Source organism: Bidens hawaiensis, unplaced genomic scaffold, assembly GCF_021521415.1.
Source record: "Bidens hawaiensis isolate Kalapana, Puna unplaced genomic scaffold, B.hawaiensis_p1.1 tig00003698_1, whole genome shotgun sequence".
NCBI lineage: Eukaryota > Viridiplantae > Streptophyta > Magnoliopsida > Asterales > Asteraceae > Bidens > Bidens hawaiensis.
The window spans coordinates 1574844-1597176 of record NW_027491212.1 but is presented as its reverse complement, the minus strand read 5'-3'; the positions used below and the strand labels follow the sequence as shown (position 1 = coordinate 1597176).

The following is a 22333-nucleotide window of genomic DNA, read 5'->3' as shown; positions in this document are numbered from 1 at the left end:
GATCTCGAATTCTAGCTTGCGAAAAATCCGAAACTGTTTGAAGATCTTGGCGACAATCTTAATCAAACTGATTACAACGGTGTCCTCAACGATGTCCACGAGATCCTCCTGGTTGAACTCTTTTTCTTTGTGTTATCTTCAATCATATCCGTACTTTTCTTGGTTGCCACTGTTTCTTCTTCGTCCGAAGCTTACACCGCAAAAGTCCTAAACATGACCGAGATGATCATGAAAATCAAAAAATCTTGGAAAAAGCCAATTGTCACTAGTTTTTGCATGGTTTTGCTCACTATCGGCTTAATCTTTATGTTTATGTTTTTTATTGGGATGATCTCTGTCTTCTCTGTAATTATAACTAATTCATGGGCAGTATATTTGCTCTTTGGTGTTGCTATCGTGTTCATCCTGGTTTTATTGATTTCGATTATTGCTCTTTGGACAATGAGTCTGGTAGTTTCTGTTTTAGAAGATGCTGGCGGTTTTTACGCGATTAATAGAGCTAGAGAGCTGATGAAAGGTGGGAAGGTAAAAGTTTCACTGGTTATGGTGCTTTATGGCGTTACTTATTTGGCTGTTGATTGGACGATGAATGCGATTATAAGCCGGACGATGGAACAGTGGTCAGGAATGGTGATGTCGATCATTCTGACTAACGGGCTGTCATGTGCCTTGAAACTATTTGTGCTTGTGGTATTTACTGTATTCTATCATGATCAGAAAGAGATTTGTGAAGACAAAGCAGCTAAAAGCCTTTATCTACCTATTGATGAAGTTTAAAGTTGTTTTGAACTTTCCTGCAAAATAAATGTGTGTGTTTATGTATCAAAGTATTATGTATCAAAGTATGTGGTTGTGGTATTTTCTCTGCTCTCCGGTAACATATCTGAATTCTGTTGTGAACAGACTATGCAATTTCACAAACTAATTAATTCATCCATGCTCTTTTTTATTTAAAAAAAAAACTAAGGGGTCCCTTAAGTAATGTCTTTTTATTTCATCTAGTTAATCGGGGTGAAAAGAGGAAATTGGGTTTTACCTAGGCTATAAACTAAAAACACACACATTAATATCCAAAATTTACCAAATAATAATTATCAGTCAAATAATCACAAAATTATGCATTTAATCAATTACCTAATTAATTTTTCTACCAAATATTAAGCAAAATAGCAAAATTCAAGCGCCAGGAATTGGAGACATCAGGAATTGGAGTCACCCGGAACTGGAATGCCTTTACATACTAGGGATAAATTGTTTAAAAAATTTAAATTGGCTTTAAAAATTGGCACAATTACTTATTATTTATAGCTAGGTAACAAAACCCGTCGAAAATAGAACACGAATCCGATCGGCATCGGTTAAGTTTAGTATGGCTTGAAGATTTTCATGAACCTTCACTAACGAATTACAAACGGACATTACCTTTACAGAGGAACCATTGATGGCTTTGGTCTTCGACGGCTATATGATTTATCAACTCCACCTATGTTATGTATAAGTTTTATGAATGTCCGAAAAGTAGAATTCTGGATATAAGTTGTTTATCGATGCATGTGCTAAAGAATTATCTAAATAATTGTTGGATATCAAGAAACCTAAGAACACAGGTTTAATAGAGAGTAGGAATGAAGAGGTTTGTTATTCAAGAATAATAAGATTTAACAGTGATTTGTTATAAACAAATGGATTATGAACATAAGGTTTTTTGATACAAATAACGAACTGATTATTCAAGCCTTAATCGATCCTATTTATACACAATAACCTTGACGGTTAAATAACTGTAACCCTAATTGACATTGTTACAGAAAGACAAACTAACATAAATGACCCTTGTTCTTTTGACTTAACTAATAATACAACTAATACATAATTACATAACATACCCTTTTATAATTAATTTCAACACTCCCCCTTAATTATAAAAGTGGGTCTTCTTTCTTTACGCTTAGAGTCTTCCTCTTTTTACCCGGACATCAGCTGGCCCGGTCTTGCCTTTGTTTTCTTCAACATGGATCTTCTTTCCTTGTAGCACATCATAACTCCAGTCTAAGGTCTCCAAATAGAGTTGATATATTGTCTTGATTTCTTCCTCCATGTCAATATCTGAAGAGGTAGGTCCCAGCAGAGCCCAGTTGGACCCGCAAGACTCACCTTGAGGAGGGACGTCTGCGCAAGGACCAACTGGTTCCGCAGGACCAACCATGCTCAGAGATGAAGACCTTACGCGCAGTACGCCAGCTGTTCCCGCAGGAAAAGCCTCCCAATGGTGAAGTACCCCGCCTGTTCCCGCAGCTGCGGGTACAAGCCGTCAGGGAAGGCTGTCCGCACTAACAGCAAGGCTACACGCATAAGGCACTAACTCAATAATTCAGTAATGTCACCTGAAGGAATGAGCAAGGCGGGAACACTCCCGCCCAAATGAGCCAGTCCGTACGCTTCTGGAAGGTCTTTTGTACTATACCTGCCAAGGTATGGACAAAATAGACAAGATCTGACCAGAGCGGCCCATGAACCAATCACAGGGTGACAGCTCACCGACAACAGTACGAGGAGCACGCTCTAGTACAAAATGTCACTATCAGCCGTTGCCTACTCACCAACCCTTGCGTGGCACGTACATAGCCTGCAGTTGGTGGAAAAGGAACAGTACACAGCCGGCCATGTCACTATCAGCCGCTGCCTACCCACCAACTACCAGCATGGCATGTGCGTAGCCCACAGTTGGTGGAAAAGGAATATTATACAGCTGGCTGTACCTGCTTGGAAACCTACCTTCGGCTATAAATACTCCAACACATTGGAACGGTATCATTATCTTGTATCTTATCTTCTCTAGCAATCTCTCTTTATATACACTTATATTCAGAGCAATCTAATCTGATTCTCATGCCGGAGGGTGGTCACAAGGAGGGACCCCCCCTTCTCAGTGACGAGCTCACGGTTTCTGTTTTGCAGGTCATCAAAATAACCATCTCTGCCGGACCTAACCCTCGTGGGAAACATTACTTAACCCCCAGATTATCCATAATCTGCCGGGGTAACCTAGTGTTTCTTCATTGGCGCCATCCGTGCATAAAAGCTAGAACTAATTCTCAGTTTTTTCAAAAACCTCTGAAAAGATGGTTAACGTTACTCCGGTCCCAAGGCCAGTGAGTGACCAAGAAACCCTGGTAACCACAACCCCAGCTACTGGGGGGAACACCGGCGGTTACACAAATTTTACGAACACTACCCCGGTTACCCAAGCCGGGGCAAGTGCAGTAAACAATCTTTCACTGGGACTCACCGATGCCCAGTTGGAGAAACAGACGAGGCTCCCCCGCCAAACACTCGATCAAAGTTAAGGCGTGGGCCGAAGCACGTCAGAAGGAATTCCAAGCTGAGTTGGATGAACGCTTGCGTTCACTCCAACAGGCTGACGAATTCGGAAGCACTCGACAACAGCTTAACATGAGCAGTGAGTGCGAGTACTCGGACGATGATCGGGAGGAATCCGACACCGACGCAAACCCTCGCCATAGGGCGAAAGGGAAGCGTAAGGAAACGGACTTCCAACCAAGAAGGAATTTCGGAGAAACCTTCAAACCAAGGACCGCGGGGGGAAACCCACGTGACTTCTCCAAAACCTTTAGACCAACTGTTGCAAATGCGGGAACGTCTAAGTTTGCAAGGGACATTGCGGAAGCAATCGCCCCGAAAAGTGCCAAACAAATGTCCAACATAGGCACTTATGATGGTATGTCCGACCCAGACGATCACTTGAACAGATTCATAGCGGGGGCAACCGTCAGCAACTGGACGGAACCCACGTGGTGTTATATGTTCCAGATGACGCTGGTTGGAGCGGCCAGGGCGTGGTTTGATCGTTTACCGGTCCACCACATCTATGATTGGGCGGACTTTCAAAACAAGTTCAGCCAACACTTCAGTCAACAGAAGAAATATACTGAAGAACAGTGGACGATCCTCAACTGCGTCAGAGAGGAGGATGAATCTTTACTAGACTTCATCACGCGCTTCAACTCCAAAAAGCTGAGTCTGGGTACCATAAGCGAAGATCTTGTTCGCGCCGCTTTCATCCAGGGCGCCGAATACCCAGAGCTTATCCGCACGTTGACGGGTAAGGACGGCATGCCATCCACATGGGATGCCATCATGACGGCGGCCAAGCGCTTTGCCGAAACGGAGAAGCAACTGGGTAAGGATCTTCCCCAGAATACACACCTCTACACGCAGAGGACTAGAGAAAACAACGTTCGGACTGCTCGGCAAAACAAAAAGAGGAAGCTAGGTATTTGTCAGTCAAGGGTAAACTTTGACACCTCATCCAGCTCTCGCCCTCTAGTGGGCGGAAGGGATAACACGCACCCATCAAGCCGAAAACACCGATGGACGCCACTCACCAAAAGCGTCACGGAGATATTTGCCACCGAAAAACTCCCATGGCCAAAAGCTCCAATGATCCGGCAGCGACCTAATGCGGATCAGAGCAAATCTTGTGACTTCCACGGGACAAAGGGTCACAGCACTGAGGAGTGTACATCCTTGAAGGATATTGTTGAAACATTCGTCAAGGATGGAAGACTTACACACCTTGTGGCATCAATCAAGAATGGAGGGAGGAATGATAAACGATACAAAGGCAACGGACGAAAGCCCGTTGACATCAGCATCCACATGGTTCATAGTAACATCAGAGGAAGAAAAAGACGAATAACAGAACCATGCGCGTGGAAGGAAGCTGAGGTGCGCTTCCCGCGAGTGCCAGGAGGACCCAGCAAAGAAGGCCCTATCGTCATCAAAAGCCAGCTGGGGCACTACATTACTTCCCGCACTCTTGCTGACAACGGCTCCTCGTCAACGGTGATGTATAGGCAGTTCTTCGACAAGCTAGACGACGAAGACAAGGAACGCCTGGAAACGGTCTGCGCCTCGATGGAAGGGTTCGACGGCAGCACAAACACCCCCCTGGGTATCCTATCTTTCCCCGTCATTCTCACGGACGGGAAACACTCCCGCACAGAAGATGTGGACTTTGTCGTGATGAGGAAGCCACACCACACGTACGACATTCTCTTCGGGAGAGACGGGATGGCAAGATTCAATGCCGAGGTATCTTCAGTCCACGGCATGATGGGATGGCCAACAGCTGAGGGTGTAGCGATGATCACCGGCATTCCCCAGGTATGCATCGCACCTGTCTCATCTAAACCCAAACCAAAGATGGCTAAACCAACCATCACCGAACCGGAAGAATGGGCCTTCAATGGCAAATACCCTGACCAGGCCGTTACCATTGGCCCAACAGTCATTGATCCTACGCGCACCTTACTCAAATGCTTACTACTGAAAAACGCCGACATCTTCGCATGGACACCAGCTGACATGACTGGGGTACCTCGAAGTAAGGCAGAGCATAAGCTCAAGTGTGACCCGGCTTTTACGCCAGTCATACAAAAGCGCAGAGTAATGGGGGCGGAACAAGCTAGCGCGTGTAGAACCCAAGTCAAGGAACTCCTTGACGCGGGCATCGTACGCGTTAGCAGATATCAAACATGGGTTGCAAATCCCGTTATGGTACCGAAGAATAACAAACAATGGCGCATGTGCATAGACTTCAAAGACTTAAACAAAGCATGCCCCAAAGATTGTTATCCGTTACTCGAAATTGATCTTAAGGTAGATTCGTTAGCACCGTTTCTCCTTAAATGCTTCCTAGATGCGTATAAGGGGTACCATCAAATCCACATGGCCGTTGATGATCAGGACAAAACAGCTTTTCGGACGCCCGATGGCACATTTTGTTATCAAATGATGCTATTCGGACTTAAGAATGCCGGGTCCACGTATCAACGCCTGATGGACAAAGAGTTTCATGCCCAAATTGGGAGAAACTTGGAAGTCTACATGGATGACTTGGTCATCAAAAGCCCTGACGCGGAAGCGATGTTGAAGGATATCGAAGAAACTTTCAACACGCTCAGGAAGATAAACATGAAGCTCAATCCGAGCAAGTGTTCCTTTGGGATGGAAGAAGGGAAGTTCTTAGGAGTCATCGTTACTAAAGATGGCTTCAGAGCGAACCCTGAAAAGGTCGAAGCCATTATCAAAATGGAATCACCGACTACCATCAAGCAAGCTCAGACACTGAATGGACGACTAGTCGCACTTAACCGCTTTTTGGCAAACCATGCGGATAAGTTGTTTCCATTCGTGTCAACATTGAGAAACTGCTTAAATAAAACGCACTTCCGCTGGACACCAGAAGCGGAAGCAGCTTTTCAGGAGATTCGGTCACGCTTGATCGAACTCCCAACGCTCACAGCACCAGAAGCGGGGGAGGAATTAATCCTATACCTTTCCGCCACAGATAGAGCAACCGGAGCAGTCCTGCTAGTAGAACGAAAAGGCATCCAGATGCCAATCTACTATGTTAGCCGTGTCCTAACAGACGTAGAAACCCGGTACTCTACCCTTGAAAAATTAGTCTTAGCACTTGTACAGGCTTCACGCAGGCTAAGACGATATTTCCAAGGTCACCCAATCACCGTTCTCACCAACTTCAAACTTGCAAACGTTCTAGGCAAACCCGAATTGTCGGGACGCCTAGCCAAATGGGCAATAGAATTTGGAGAATACGCGATAAAGTACAAGCCAAGACCAGCCATAAAAGGCCAGGTCTTGGCCGACTTTATTGCAGAAGTCCCTGCTTCGCGAGAGAAAGAGTGCAGGAGGAGGCTCAACCCTTCCCAGCACAGGACATCCAGGAGGTCTGGCGACTCTACACTGATGGAGCAGCCAGCAACGAGGGTTCAGGCGCAGGGTTGAAACTTACCAACCCAGCAGGTCAAGAATATACTTACGCTATTCGACTGGATTTTCCAAGTACGAATAACGATGCGGAGTATGAAGCATTCTTGGCTGGGCTGAGAATTGCGCGTAAAATGGGAGTGAAAAACTTGGAAGCCCACGTGGATTCCATGTTAGTAGCCAACCAAATAAACGGGACGTACACGGCCGTGAACGACACAATGGCCCTGTACCTCGCACAAGCAAAGACCCTTATGCGCAATTTTAACGATTGTAAATTCATACACGTCAAGCGTAGCGAAAACAAATCTGCGGATGCGTTAAGCAAGCTTGCATCGTTAGCCTTCACCCACTTGGGAAAGGATATCCGCATTGAACTCCTTGGAGCACCATCAGTCCCGCACAAGGAAATCTGTGTCATCCAAACCGGCACAGAAACATGGATGACACAAATAATAAATTACCTTGCGGCGGGTATACTACCAGAGTCAAAAACACAGGCAAGAAAAATACGTTGTAAAGCACTGAACTATCAACTCATCGATGACGTCCTTTATAGACGTAACTTTCTTGGCCCACTCCTAAGATGCGTGGACAACCAAGATGCTGACTACCTCCTAAGGGAAGTACACGAGGGCATCTGTGGAGTACACGCAGGTCCACACGCTGTTGTAGCTAAGCTTAACAATGCAGGATACTTTTGGCCGGGGATGCATACGGATGCGCTGGCATACATCAGAAAATGTAGGTCTTGCCAGCTCTACGCACCCAACACGCATCGCCCGAAGAATGAACTTGTTCCAGTCACCTCTTCATGGTCATTCCAGAAGTGGGCCATCGATGTGACAGGCCCATTTCCCACAGCAGCAGGAAACGTTCAATTCCTAGTGGTAGCCATCGACTACTTCACCAAGTGGATAGAAGCAAAACCCTTAGCCCAAACAACCGCAAAACATATCAAAAAATTTATTTGGGAATTTATTATTTGTCGTTTTGGACTTCCACAGACTTTGGTGAGCGACAACGACACCCACTTTGCTGACAAGAAGCTACAAGAGTGGCTGGAAGAACTTCAAATCACCCACACCTTTACCTCAGTGGCGCACCCACAGGGTAATGGTGAGGTGAAAAGAGCAAATAAAAGCATCGTCGACGGCATAAAGAAAAGACTCTTGGAACACAGATCCGGCTGGGTGGACGAAGTCCCACACGTCCTTTGGGCAAACAGAACGCTGAAAAAGGCCAGTACGGGAGAAACCCCGTTCAGCCTCACTTATGGCACTGAAGCCATGGTCCTGGTCGAAATTGGTTTACCCTCACCAAGGGTCTTGATTCAGCCAGAAGACAATGATGCGGAAAGACGGTTAGACCTTATGCTAACCGAAGAACGCAGAGACTTAGCCGCAGTGCGTGAAGAGAACTACAAGCGACAAATGCAAAAGTACTACAACAGGCGGGTAAAACTCTGCAACTTCAATGTAGGAGACTACATATTGCGTAACAACGAGGCTTCAAACCAAGAGCACCCAGGAAAACTGGCCCCGGTCTGGGAAGGACCATACATTATCAAAGAAGTTTTGGGAAAGGCGCATACCGGCTTGAAAGGCTCGATGGCACTCCTATCCCAAGAACATGGAATGGAGCTCAATTACGCAAATGTTACATGTAGATCAATTCCAAACTTGTAAAGAAAAGGCCTAGAGCCACTTCTAATGGAAATGATTCTCCTTTATCACATTGTGTTGATAGCCTTACCTTTATACTTATGAACTTTCCACTCTGATGTGCCGGTATTCACCGCATAAATATGGGAAGAAGTAAGTCGTTGCGTGTGGAAGGCGGCAAAACCCGCATAAACACATAAAACGGTAAAAATTTCCAAGGGAAAGATAAGGAAAACCTTCACGAAGGTCAGTTATAGGTGAAGTTTGGTCATCCTACTAAATGCAAGTGACGGTCCTACCCGCACAATCATGATAGAGGAAACTGAACATTAACCTATTAACAACCGCGCGTCGAAAGGTTAACTTATTCAAAACACTTAGAAAATTTCTAAGGAAAAGATGAGGAAAACCTCCACGCAGGTCAGATATAGGTAAAGTTTAGCCATCCCACTAAGTGAAAGTGACGGTCTTACCCGCACAATCACGAAAGAGGAAGCAGAACTTTAACCTATTATCTACCACGTGGAAAGGTTAACTTATCCAAAGTACTTAGGAAATTGCCAAGTTAAACTAGAATATGCATGAGCAAAACATATAAGGTTTACAAGGCAAAGCATTAACAAAAGATTTATATTCCATCAAAATTCAAATATTACAAGAATTGCTGGGCACATACCCACGTACAAGAATATAAATCTATACAAAAATGAAAATCTACTCTAACGGTAGAAAGGGATCTAAAGGATCAAGCTTCAGGACTACTCCCACTTGGACCCGCACCATCAGTAGAGCGTGGCGGTTCAAGGAAATCCTTGAGAAGAGTTAGCCCATCATCAGCAGCACTAATCTCGTTCACCTTCTCCACCACCGGATGCGGGAAGGCAGCATACTGATTCACTGCTTGGTCATAAGCAGCTTCAGTATCCACATCGTAAAGAGGGAAGTTGGAAGGCGGGATGCCCTGTTCAACAAACCCTAGACCAAGCAGGAAGCCAGCCTTTTCCCCATCCTCATGAGAAGCGTTGAGGGCTGCGCTCATCGCATCGTCATATGATGTGTTCGTGAAGACCCGATGCACAACCTATAAAACAGAAGTATATCAAAAACTCTTCTAAGTGTAAGGAAAAGCGTAAAGAAATTGTGAAACTGCACATACCTGTGACAACGCTTCTCGAAGAAGCCATTCCTTGGTAACCAGAGCCTCCTGGAGGGCAGCTTGAGCTTCATTACGGGCGCGTCCGGCTTCGTTCTTTGTAAGGTTGGCAAGCAACACATCTTTGGCTGCAGCCTCTTCGACGCCCTTTAGCTTACGCTCAGTGTGGTCAAGCACCCCCCCTCTGGTCCAAGATCTCATGGAGCTTCTTGGCATCTTCCATGGCCAAGGCATCATGAGCCTGCTGGAGCTTCTCTAATTTGGCTTTAAGTTCCTCATTCTCGATGCGTAGAGGCTCAGCAACAGTTTCAGCCTTGGTGGCCCTCTCGGTTGCGTTCCGTGCAGTTTCCTTGGCCAGCCGAAGCTGTTCGTTAACAGCTTGGGCAGCCTTGGAACGGGCCTCAAGCCGGGCCTGAACTTCAACCTCGAGGGCCTTGAAGGCCTTCTCCTTTTCCGCAGCAACGGCAGCAAGCTTCGCATTCTCCTCCCGGATAGCCCGCGCCCGAGCCACTTCAAGGCTACGCGCCGTCTTTAACTTGTCGTTTTCACGACAAAGTAGCTCGACGCGCGGCTGCATCCGGGCGAGAAGGATTCGGAGCTCGTTGGACAGCCTACCTTCCTGGTAGCTGGCCATGGCCTCCCCCAGCGCACCGCTTGGGGCGGCGTGACGCGCCCATTCGACGCACTCCTCAGCAGTCCGGAGGGTCGTTCCCCGGCGGATATTCCATCGAGGAGCGTACACCTCGTTGGAATCACGAACTGCAATAAAACGAAAAACAGTTAAGAGAGAGAAATGATGAAAGGGATATAGGCCAAAATAACCCTACGCACCTGTAGGGTCGACAACAGGCCGATAGCCACCAAACCCATCACCTGAACCTAAGGGATATCCATCCAAAAGGTCAAGGAGACGGGAAAGAGGCAAGGATTGGCTAGACGCCCCAACTTCAAACGTACCTGAAGGACTGGCCGTAGTCGCAGGCGCCAGAGGAGGCATGGTGGAGGCTGCCGCGGTGGAAACCAACGGAGGTGAACTCACCGGAGGTGAACTCACAACCGTGGCCGCGGCTGCGGAAGAACCCGCAAGAGAAATCACCGCTTGCTCAGTGATGGATTCTGTGAAAATGGCACTGACAGCCGGCGGGGATAATGTTACAGCTAGAACAGTTGGCTCAACGGGATGAGCAACTGAACCAGTACTGCAAGCAGGCGTAGCCGCCTGGGTCATCGCCTCGGGTAGGTTGACCAAACCTACCTTCATGGGTCCAGAGCTGCTCCCTCCCGCTCCACTCTGGAATGCCGTAGCATCCACGCCTGCACGAAGACAAGATATATAAGTATAATAGCGGAAAGATATGAAGTTAAAGTTATGTACACTTACGGGTCCTTTTGAGCTTGAAGGTGCGAACAGGCGGGGACAAACCCGATGGAGCCGGTCTCTTCGTACCGGTCACCGTCGTCGTCCTGGGCTGCTCGGAGGTGACAGCCGTTTCAACCTCCGGAGCAGTGGTCTCAACACCACCTGGGTTCCCCGCCGCTTCTTCACTCTCGGTCTCCGACTCAGACCGGTTCCCCTGATCGGCAGTGGAGGCAACCTTCGCCTTACCCTTCCCGCCGACAGCCTTCTTCTTCCGCGCAAGGAAAGGACCATCTGCAGATTCCTCATCAGAAGATGACAAGATTAGAGGAATATTCCAGCAGAGGTTTGAGCATTGAGAGGGCGATGGTTAAATAGTCTTTTACCTGGCCGCGTGGCGCTCAGTATCTCGTGGCCTGGCGGGTAGGCCTCCACAAACCGATCTGCCGTCTGTTCGAGGATGGGCAACTCATTCTCGTCAAGAGCACGAGTACCCAGCCGAGCGGGACCATCAGCTTCCCGCGGATGCAAGAGCGACTGCAAGTCATTCCCCTCTGAAATAAAAAGAGTTAGAATAAAACCCTAAATCAACAAAGAAGACGGAGTATACCGTAAGGGATAAAGTTCAAACTGTATTCAAGGACGATGGGAATCTGTGGTGCCTCCGCCCCAGCATCCTTCCACACCCGGCTCATACCGAGCATCACCATCCCGGACTCCGCAAAGCGGTAAACCGGAGACTGGATTCGAGAAATCTTGGCAAACCATTCCGCCTCCTGGTAGTTGGAGGCGTGAAGGCTGGGGAGTGCTCTCCCGTTCTTGAATGTCATCGCAATAGGGACGACACAGGCAGAGATGTAAAAGAACTCCCGCTTCCAAGACCGAAGACTGCGCTCGGTAGCGCAGATCTTCAAACCCTTGATCCGGGTGACCAGGGTGTACCAGCCTTGGATGCACCTCCAGGAGTAGAAGGTCATCAGGCGGTCAACATGGGGCTCCACGCCAAGAATGAGGCACGCCCATTCAAAATGGCGGATCTTGGCGATCGCCATTGGGTGTACCTCCGTCAGGTGTACACCGTATCTCTCCAAGATACGGTATACAAACTTCGTCAATGGGAACCTGAGATTCCCATAGACGAAGAAGGCGGCATATACCCCTATTTTGCCCTTGGGGGCATCATACACGGTCTGGTGAGGCTCAGGAAACTCAGGCTCGAATGGCTCGAGCATGAACTTCCTGATGATATACTGGTAAAGCTCGATGGGAAGAGCACACTGGCATTCGCCAGCAGTGCTCTTATCGTCCTTATCAGACGTAGACGTCGGGTTCTCGGCATACACGTCAGACTCTTCGGCGGTAGCTTCAAGATCGTGAGCAGAAGACATGTTTTAGAAGTAAAGAAGGAACGATTTCAGGAGAATGCTCGACAAAGTACGAGGAGCACGCTCTAGTACAAAATGTCACTATCAGCCGCTGCCTACTCACCAACCCTTGCGTGGCACGTACATAGCCTGCAGTTGGTGGAAAAGGAACGGTACACAGCCGGCCATGTCACTATCAGCCGCTGCCTACCCACCAACTACTAGCATGGCACGTGCGTAGCCCACAGTTGGTGGAAAAGGAATATTATACAGCTGGCTGTACCTGCTTGGAAACCTACCTTCGGCTATAAATACTCCAACACCTTGGAACGGTATCATTATCTTGTATCTTATCTTCTCTAGCAATCTCTTTTTATATACACTTATATTCAGAGCAATCTAGTCTGATTCTCACGCCGGAGGGTGGTCACAAGGAGGGACCCCCCCTTCTCAGTGACGAGCTCACGGTGTCTGTTTTGCAGGTCATCAGAATAACCATCTCTGCCGGACCTAACCCTCATGGGAAACATTACTTAACCCCCAGATTATCCATAATCTGCCCGGGGTAACCTAGTGTTTCTTCAATATCAAAACCCATATTGACAGCCACTCGTTTCCATGCGTTTCTAATGGTAACCTTTTTGTATCCTCCTTGTAGTTGTATCAACATAAATAAATCGAAGAGGTCGACTTCCTTCCCATTGCTTAAGTAAGGGGGAATGGGTCAGTTGAAACGTGATACCAAATAAACATTATGATACCAGTTTAATAAGTCATAGAAATTTTCTCTAAAATTATCTTTGAATCTCTCGATCAAAGAATGAATCTACAACATGTCTAGGAACTTCATACAATCATCATACGATGATATATTTTGAGGATAAAACACTTCTTCTTCTTCTTCTTCTTCACTATTTTGATATGCCATCAAATCTAGTGCCTCAAAATAATTCTCTAAAACAGCTTCCCTTTGTTTTACGTTTGTTCCTTCAGTTGAGTCTGGCCCGTTTGGGCCTGCAAGCATTTCATTACTTGCTGTTTCTTCAATATACATATCAGCCCTTTCTTCATTCAATTTTTTAATGTGGCATTTACTTCCAACTAGGGTAACCTCATACCCTTGTTCTTTAAGTTGATCCAAACTTAATAAATTTTTATCCATGCTGGGCACATAATAAACATTAGAAATAAATTCCTCTTTCCCATGGATATCAATTTTAACAATGCCACCCCATATATGAACATACAAATATGTTCATCCACTTCAGTTTCCACCCCAAATGATTTTTTAAAACTTGTAAAGAATAATCTGTTTCCTGTCATATGATTACTTAAGCACGTGTTTACAAACCAAACTTTGTCCCATGTTTGAAACTCGGTTCCAACAACCATGTATACATTATTTGATGAAAACATGGAACTGTTTGTAATTTTTGTTGGGCATTCGTATGAAAAGTCGCCAATATCTTTACAAATATGACACATAATGGAAAACTAATCTTTTGGGAATTCTGTTCGTCTTTTAACCTTCTCCTTTTGTTTCTTCATAGATCCCCTAAACTTTCTTCTTGCCTCTTTGCTTGTTGTTTTGTTAGTCTTCTACCATCTTTATACAACAACATATCATCTCCAATGGTTAGCCTTTTATTAACTTTTGCAATCACCATGTTAACATCTGGTCCTGCATCCTTTTTCCGTGTTGCGATTGTCATGTCATCTGCATGAATTCCATGGCCTTCATCTTTGCCATCTTCAACCATTCCTTGGTTGGAACTATGGACTGTTCTTTGTCTATCAATACAAGAATTTTCTCCAAATCTTGTCTGGTCCGCTACACCACGAAAGTTTTCGCCTATGCGAATGAAGGTGGGATTGTTCCTTTGTCCCGGCTTGATGCTTCTTAAATCATTGATAGTTTCCTGTTCGTATTTGGAGATAGGGCAGGGTTTTAACGTGTGTTCATTCTTCTGGCCAAAATATAAGTTGGGCCTGTCACTCTGGCTTTCTTCTTCGCAAAAAATAGGGATTTCAAAAACACCGATTTTTACCTTCTTCAGACTGTTTCGCATCACCATCTTCTTCCTTTTTCCAATTGAATATGAGTACTTCTTGATAAAAGATTGAATCTTCAACAGGGCTCTGATACCAATTATTGGATATCAAGAAGCCTAAGAACACAGGTTTAATAGAGAGTATGATGAAGAGGTTTGTTATTCAAGAATAATAAGATTTAACAGTGATTTGTTATAAACAAATAGATTATGAACATAAGGTTTTCTTATACAAATAACGAACTGATTATTCCAGCCTTAATCGATCGTATTTATACATAACAACCTTGACGGTTAAATAACTGTAACCCTAATTGACATCGTTACAGAAATACAAACTAAAACAAAATGACCCTTGTTCTTTTGACTTAACTAATAATACAATTAATACATAATTACATAACAGATCCTTTTATAATTAATTTCAACAATAATTTGTACCTTTGTTATTTAACAGCTAACACCCACCTCTAACCATACTCTTAAATATATATATATACCCATGTTAGACTAACGTGGGACTCGAATACTCAGTCTTATTAGGGAAAATACCATTCCAGCACATCATAATATCGCTAGATTACAAGCCCATTAGTAATTACTAACCATGTAATACAAGATGGAGAAAACGCCTAATCTTTATTGACAAAGAAACGCTAGCTACAAAAGGGAATGATCACCACAAACAATATATATATAGAACTCTCTTTTTTGATATGGTTCCTTTCTTTCGAATTTTTCTTAAACATGTGGGCAGTTTCAAAGATGGATGCATAACATTAACATCTATAACTAGGAAGCCTTTTCTCAGACGCTATCCACCTTATTGTCCGTTTTGCATTCGTGGTAAAGAACAGTGAATAACACAAACAAAAAAACATCAAACCCTGTGACAAAAGGTATTTTTAGAGCCCACACTTCTTCAAATACCCACTCTTCAAATAATAAGGAAAATGCATCAAACATTTTTCTTATAAGCAGACAACCACCATAATAAAGCATCATTAATAGAGTTATTTGAACTATATTACCCTTCATTATGTCTTAAGTCCACTGATATTGTCTTCTAAAACCGTAACCACAAGACTCATCATCCAAAGAGCACTCACATGTGCACTGATGATCCATTTTATTGCTGCGACATAGAAAAGACTTAATGACTCAGCATGTGATGTTCCTGCCACGAAGGAAATCGCCGCAAAAGATAATATGTAAATTACATATATTCCCATGCAAGGTAAGTAACAAAATGCAACCGGTAGTGAGAAGTGGCCTTTTCCAGTTTCCGGAAGGTTTAAAGAAAGCATCCATGATGCTTAAGGTATTCCCAGCACAGGAACAAGATATTGTAACAATGGCACAATACCATAACATGCAACAATAGGCGAATACTATATGAAAATTTGTCGTTAGTTGCTGAACATGGACATCTCTGGTAACATCTTTTCGCATGTTTACGCCCTCGCTACCCCTTCCGTATGTGATTTGAAATGAGAAACCTGTGGGGAGAGGCTCCAGATCATTTTTGTTAGCCACTTGGCACTGGATGCTTGTTAATATATCTAAGCAAAAGATTACTTGCAGAGACCTCCTGTTTCTGACTATTGTGTTCATGGTTTTTTAATAACTCCAAGCATACTCAAAGGTTGCCTGAACTTCAAGATGGGGTTTCCTTGGTTTTCCATATTTGATTTTTGCATTGATGATGAATGTCTTGGAGTTTTATAGCATAAATTTTGCGCAATTAAATTGGTGGATTATGTTTGTCCCTTTCAATGAGCCAAACTGTCTCTATTAGGGCGATATCTACAACAACAAAAAAAAAAAGAAGAAAGAAAGATGGTGATTACAATGTTATACAAAACAACGAGGCTTCTTATTCTAAGAAAGCAAACTAATAATATTTGTTTTTACTAATGACAATAATTTACATCATCTACTTATGATGAGGACGGGGTGTTTTGATAACTGTGTATGATTTAGAGGTTGTGGTTCTGCTAGAGATCCAGGAGGTCAGCTTCAACATGATGAGGAACGAAGTGAACGAGGTGGATAACGGGACATAAGAGAAATATCAAGTGTTAATATTGTCAACACTATGGTCACTTTGTAGTCAGAGTCGGAGAATTTGGCTCGAGAGACGAGCCGACATTGTTGCGATGAAGAGGCAAGTCTAACTCATGATTAAGGGGAAGATTGTTGGAGTTAATCCTGAGTTCACATTTGAAAGGGGCAACTTGAAAGTGGAGATAATAGTTTGAATATAAGAATAAAAGTTGGCTAGAATTGAGTCTTTTTTCTTTATATATCGCTCTATTTAAGTTGTTAGGTTTATTAAGTTTATAATTTGTTTATAAGTTTAGTAGAGTTAAAGTTAGAATAGGTTAAGGAGTCCGAGTTCAAGTTTTGTAGTGCATCAGGAATGTGAGTTCTTAAAAATCAACAGTGTGCTTCTATGTTGAAGTTAATTCAAACATTGGATAACCGTTAGTTTTGTGAACGTGGATGTTTGAAGATGCAGCCTATAGAGTCATTAAAAGAGTCTAAATATTTTGCAATTAGTTGTTTTATTTCTGCACGTTTGTTTACCTGTTCAATAGGCTAGTTTGCTATTTTTATTTCCGTTGTAATTCGTCTATATAAAGTCTTTATTATTTTATGAGATGCATCCAGTTTTTCAATCTTTTAACCCTAGTTTTATATGTAACATTCCCAAAATTTTGGTCTAAATTTAACAAAATAATAAAGTTAAAGGATCAATAATAACCTCAAAGACAAGTAATGGGAAAATATTAAATAAGGAAATATAAATAAAGAAATAAATATATAAGGTAAGTCTTCCCACATGAAGGACATAAGATAAAGAAAACCCATCCCACATGGAAAGATGTAAGAAAATGAAAGCATTCCACAAAGGTATAAATAAGGAATATGGAATCCATCCTACATGGAAAGTGGTAAAGAAATGGAAGCTCTTTATAAGAGATAAAGTTCCCATAGTTATATTCTTTTATACCAAGTATGCACCTAGTGGTCCTAGCAGAGGGTGCGAAGCACCCGACGCACTCAGGCTTGGGTGAGGACGATGGCGAAGGCGACGGCGAAGGCTATTGGGCGCAATGTGGCGCTTTGATGGCGCACTTCGCACGATCGCATCGCCGCGAGGCGCTTTGAGAGCCACCTTAGTATTTTTGGATAACGAGAATTAGACCTAGACGTGACAAGCTATCAAAAACAAGAGACCAAAAATGAAAAATGATATCCAGGGACCTATCGCGATACACGATGAGTCCAAGAACAAGGCCATCGCGTATTGCGATGGTCCGTTATGACTCAGGGACAGGTGTCACACTTTGGTGACACGTGGCAGCAGGGCAGGACACGTGGCAAACGTGTCAGGCCACGTGGCAACGTCTGACGACATGTGTCATCGCGATACGCGATGACCATGAGAAAGGGGCCCATCACGTATCTCGATGGGACCAGAAATCAACTATAAAAGGGAGGGCCTCGGCCCATTTTTCCTTTACACCTCTCACTCTCTCTCTAGAATTACACTCTCTACCTCGTTTTACGTGACGAGCACCGTTTTGCGTGCCACCAACCTGACAAATATCACCTCGTAATCTGTGCCAATACCCGACGTTTTCTCGAAGTACGTGCACGACCCGACGACACCTGAACATCGCCTCGATTTGCGTGCCAAGAAAGGTTGATCATGAACGCCTCAATAAACGTACATAGAGTAGAAGTGCTGCCCGTATAAACTTAGGAATATTTAACTTTGAATACCTGTGCGAGGTAGGGGTTCTGCCTAAGTTATATTTTATTATTGTAAATGGCTTAGACCATAGCCGGGAATATAGCCCGAACCTTGATTACGATTAAGAATAATATAACTTTTCTTAAGCAAAGGTTATAATCAAAATATAGTTTCTTCTTGATTAAGAAACGTAAGCATATACATATAAAGGATATAATCAAAATAGTATTTCTCTACTATTAAGAAGTATAATATTTATATAAAAAGATTATAGTTAAACTAATGTTTCTTCTTGAAGAAGAAAGAAGAAACATAGCATATAATTAGTAAATAAATAAATGGAATAAAGTTCCAAATGTTTTATATAATGTAAGGCCCCGTTACCGGTGCCCCACATTTGGACGTTAGATTTACTCATAAACACAGTTCATAATATTAGAGTTAATAAAAACATTCGCGGAATCGTAAAACATTCAAACCATCATATTACAAAACCATACTTTGTCGTCTTAACGGGCATTCAAATCATTTAAAAACATAAAACATTGTCTTTAGAATAACATAACATTTCTTGAGATGCCAGCTTCTTCAAGTCCATGCCATGTGCTTCCTCTTATGCAAGCTGCCTCAATCTACTCACCTGCGTGCATACTAAAAGTCAGCTACGCTGAGTGAGTTCTAGTTAATCATACAACATACAATCTGTTCTCATACTTGCACACGTGCCCGAAGGGGTGTACATTATTCATACTTACTTTTCATACATAATTATCCGTTCTATTTAAAGAGCCTTCCGCTCTATAACCTCACAGATATTATAAGGGTCTGGTCCCTAACATCACAGATATTATAAAGGGTCTGGTCCCCAACATCACAGATATTATTAGGGTCTGGTCCCTACCATCACAGATATTACCGTACCTGTTCATACATACTTTCCTTAACAATACGTGCAATATCCGAATAGCGTTCACGTACCATCATCATAACATACATACATTATGCATACATCATATATTCATACATACAACATATCTATCATCATACTCATCAATCATATCTTAACTACCACCTGACGGTACATGCAATATCCGAAGATCGTTAATGCACCGTCGAACAATCATCATACATAAATCATACAAGGCATACACTTACCACTTAAGATAAGTGTATTAACTATCACATCGAGTATGCACACAGCCCCGAAAACATAACAAGGAAGTGGGGCTAGAAACTCACCTCAATGCGGTTGCGTTCACCGTTTACGGTTATTCCCTTCTTGAGCTGTGCACGACTAACTGTATAATAATTATACGTATCAATAAACTATCACTACACATATCGTCTTTCTAGTTTAATCATTACCCTCAACGAACGGGGGTCCGGGGGCAGCGCCCCTGGCAGCGGGGTTCTAGGGGCGGCAGCCCCTAGCGGGGTCCAAGGGGCAGAGCCCCTGGCTGGGGTTAAGCTGTCTTAACACATTTTCCATTAGCATTTTGAATCATTGAATAATATGCTACTTAAAAGTTCAAGGGCTTATTTGTAATTAAATCATTATTTTCTAAGTCCAGGGACCATTCTGTCATTCTGTTAAACTTCTAATTCGTTACTGGTTCATAGCGAATTGGATTATCCTAGCGAACTGGTTCCTATAATGAATTGAACCCTTAACGAACTGGACTCCTTAACGAATCAGTCCATATAGCGAACCAGTCCAAGTAGCGAATCGGACCTTCTAATTCGTTATTTCTTTTAATGAACTAATCATAACGAATCAAGGGTAATTCGTTACCCTTTTCCCTTAACGAATCAGAGACGAATCATAGGCGAACTAGAGCTAGTTCGCTGTGTCCCCTTATGCGAATCAACTAACGAATCACCTTCAGTTCGTTAAGTCCTCATAGCGAACTAGGGTTAGGTCAGGGAATGTCAGAACATTCCCTGACATTCCTTATCCTCGTACCACTATTCCGGCGCCGCCTTTGCCGGAAAGCCGCCGGAAAACCGCGAACACGTCGGAAGAACGAGTTTTAACTCGTTTTTCACCGTTTTTTGTCCCGTTCGATCCAGATCTGAGCTAGGGTGACCCCTATGCTCATCATAGGTTCGGTTTATACCCGATTCCACCCGGATCTCATGACTTAAACGGTTTAACGGTGTCAGCTCGTCGTTTCATGATTATATCTAACGTATTTAAGCTCATACGACAAAATACTATCATACCTTGGGTCGGGATCCGTTTCCTCCTCTATATTTCGGCTAGAGAGAGACTAGAGAGAGAGAGAGAGAGCTTAAGTGTGTGTTTTGGTGGTGTATGGAATATGTGTGAAATGAGTAATAAATGGGTAATTAAGGTTTATATAATTATGGATCATGGGCTTAAGCCCATGGTCCTTTCCTCTTTCTTTCATAATCCAAGTCCATAATCCATATCCATTTAACCCAATACTAACCCAACTCCTAATAACCCATACTTTCACTTATTAACTGAAACCCGAAAAACGGGATGTTACATATAAACAAATAATTTTATCAAGGTTAAAGTTATACAAAACGGACTGAAGGTCTGAAGCTAGATCGATGATCTAGTTATTTATACAAAAGGTTATTCTCGTACTATAGGTCCGAGGTAACAAAACAAGAAGCAGAATCATAAAACAGGAATCAGTATCAGAAACTGATTATAAACAGAAAAGGTGAATACGCCCTAAAACTTTACAAACTCTTTTAGAGTCAGAATGTTTGCATAGGATTTACGAATCCTTAAAACTTTGTGTTACAATAATAAGAAACGGACACTCTGATTAAGAGTATACATGTGTCTGGATCCATTCATACATGGTGACTTGGCATTTCCCCGAGGCCATGCATATCATCAACATGCCTCTGAAAGTCTACAGGACTGTTCAGAGAAATGATATTGTGTATATAATTAATTGTACAAGGTACTTAGGGTAATTTGATCCTAATGTAGTTGGGTGCATAATGAGTAGTCACAAAGGTATTATTGTTGGTTTCACAAATGTATTATTGTTGGTTTCACAAAGGTATTGAAAAGATTTTTACAAAAAGTCAGCGTCATTCACGAGCTGTGTGCTGACGTATTTTCCAACCCATTTTACATGAAAGCAAGAAAGGTTAGAACAGATAAGCAAGACAGAATAGAAGATTGGAGAACTAGTCATTAGATGCTATCTGATGGCTCAGATATTTTATATTAAAATATTATAAAGAATTATGTTTTCTAAAGAAAGGTAATTGAAATATCAAATGGGTATTTAAACCCGAGTTTTCAGTTATAATAATATTATATTTAAGACTTCCGCTGAAAATAATATATTTCTCAAATATGATTTATAAACACCGAACGGGTATTTTAACCCGACATTTTATAAGGTAATATTTTATATTAAAAGACTTCCGCTAAAACAAACCCGAAACTCTGATTTATTTTCAAAACATGTACCAACTGTTGGTCACACGCCTAGGCCTTAAGTCGGGGTGTGACATTATATATCAATCTGATCCAACAAATTGGTATCAGAGCGTAACCAGGTTCTCTTTTCAATCAATCAAGCCCGTTTCGTTTCTTTGTTCTAGTAGCAAGTTTTTATCAAAACATTACCGGTGTGTAACTCTCCAATTATGTCTAACACTTATTGTATTCCTTCCATCCCTCTTTCAATTTTCAAAGGCGATGGTTATGAATTCTAGAAGATTCGTATGGAGACAATTATGATTTCTCAGGATCTATGGGATCTTGTGGGAACGGGATACAATGATGCTGATGGTGATCGAGTTAGGCTATGAGACAACATAAAGAAAGATGCTAGGGCACTATCTATAATCAAGTCTGCTGTGCATGATGAAATATTCTCTCGAATTGTAGGAGCCACATCGTCCAAACATGCATGCTTAGTGATTTCTAACATTTCTTTCTTTTCATAAAATACGATTTATAAATAATTCACATCTTTTGAACATTCATACATAACTTATAATTACTTATTCATTCTTTACTTGTTTCTTTGTTGTCCATAATTATTCTTTCTCTTAACCGAGCTGTCTGTTCTTGTCCATCGAAGGGGCATCTACTCATATCCGCAAAAGGAACACATATATTCATATCCATAAAAGGAACATCATGTACTATACATACAAGGAACAC

At 42.9% G+C, this 22333-nt stretch overlaps 1 protein-coding gene across 1 annotated transcript; it reads left to right on the top strand.

The window, feature by feature from the left end:
- Positions 1 to 213: 213 nt before the first annotated feature.
- Positions 214 to 777, top strand: LOC143624191 (uncharacterized). The gene has a single exon (XM_077094910.1). It carries the CDS (start codon positions 214 to 216, stop codon positions 775 to 777), a length of 564 nt encoding a protein of 187 aa, XP_076951025.1.
- Positions 778 to 22333: the final 21556 nt, after the last annotated feature.

Coding starts and splice junctions, on each gene's coding strand:
- LOC143624191 (XM_077094910.1), top strand. CDS start 214: ATGACCGAGATGATCATGAAAATCAAAAAATCTTGGAAAAAGCCAATT.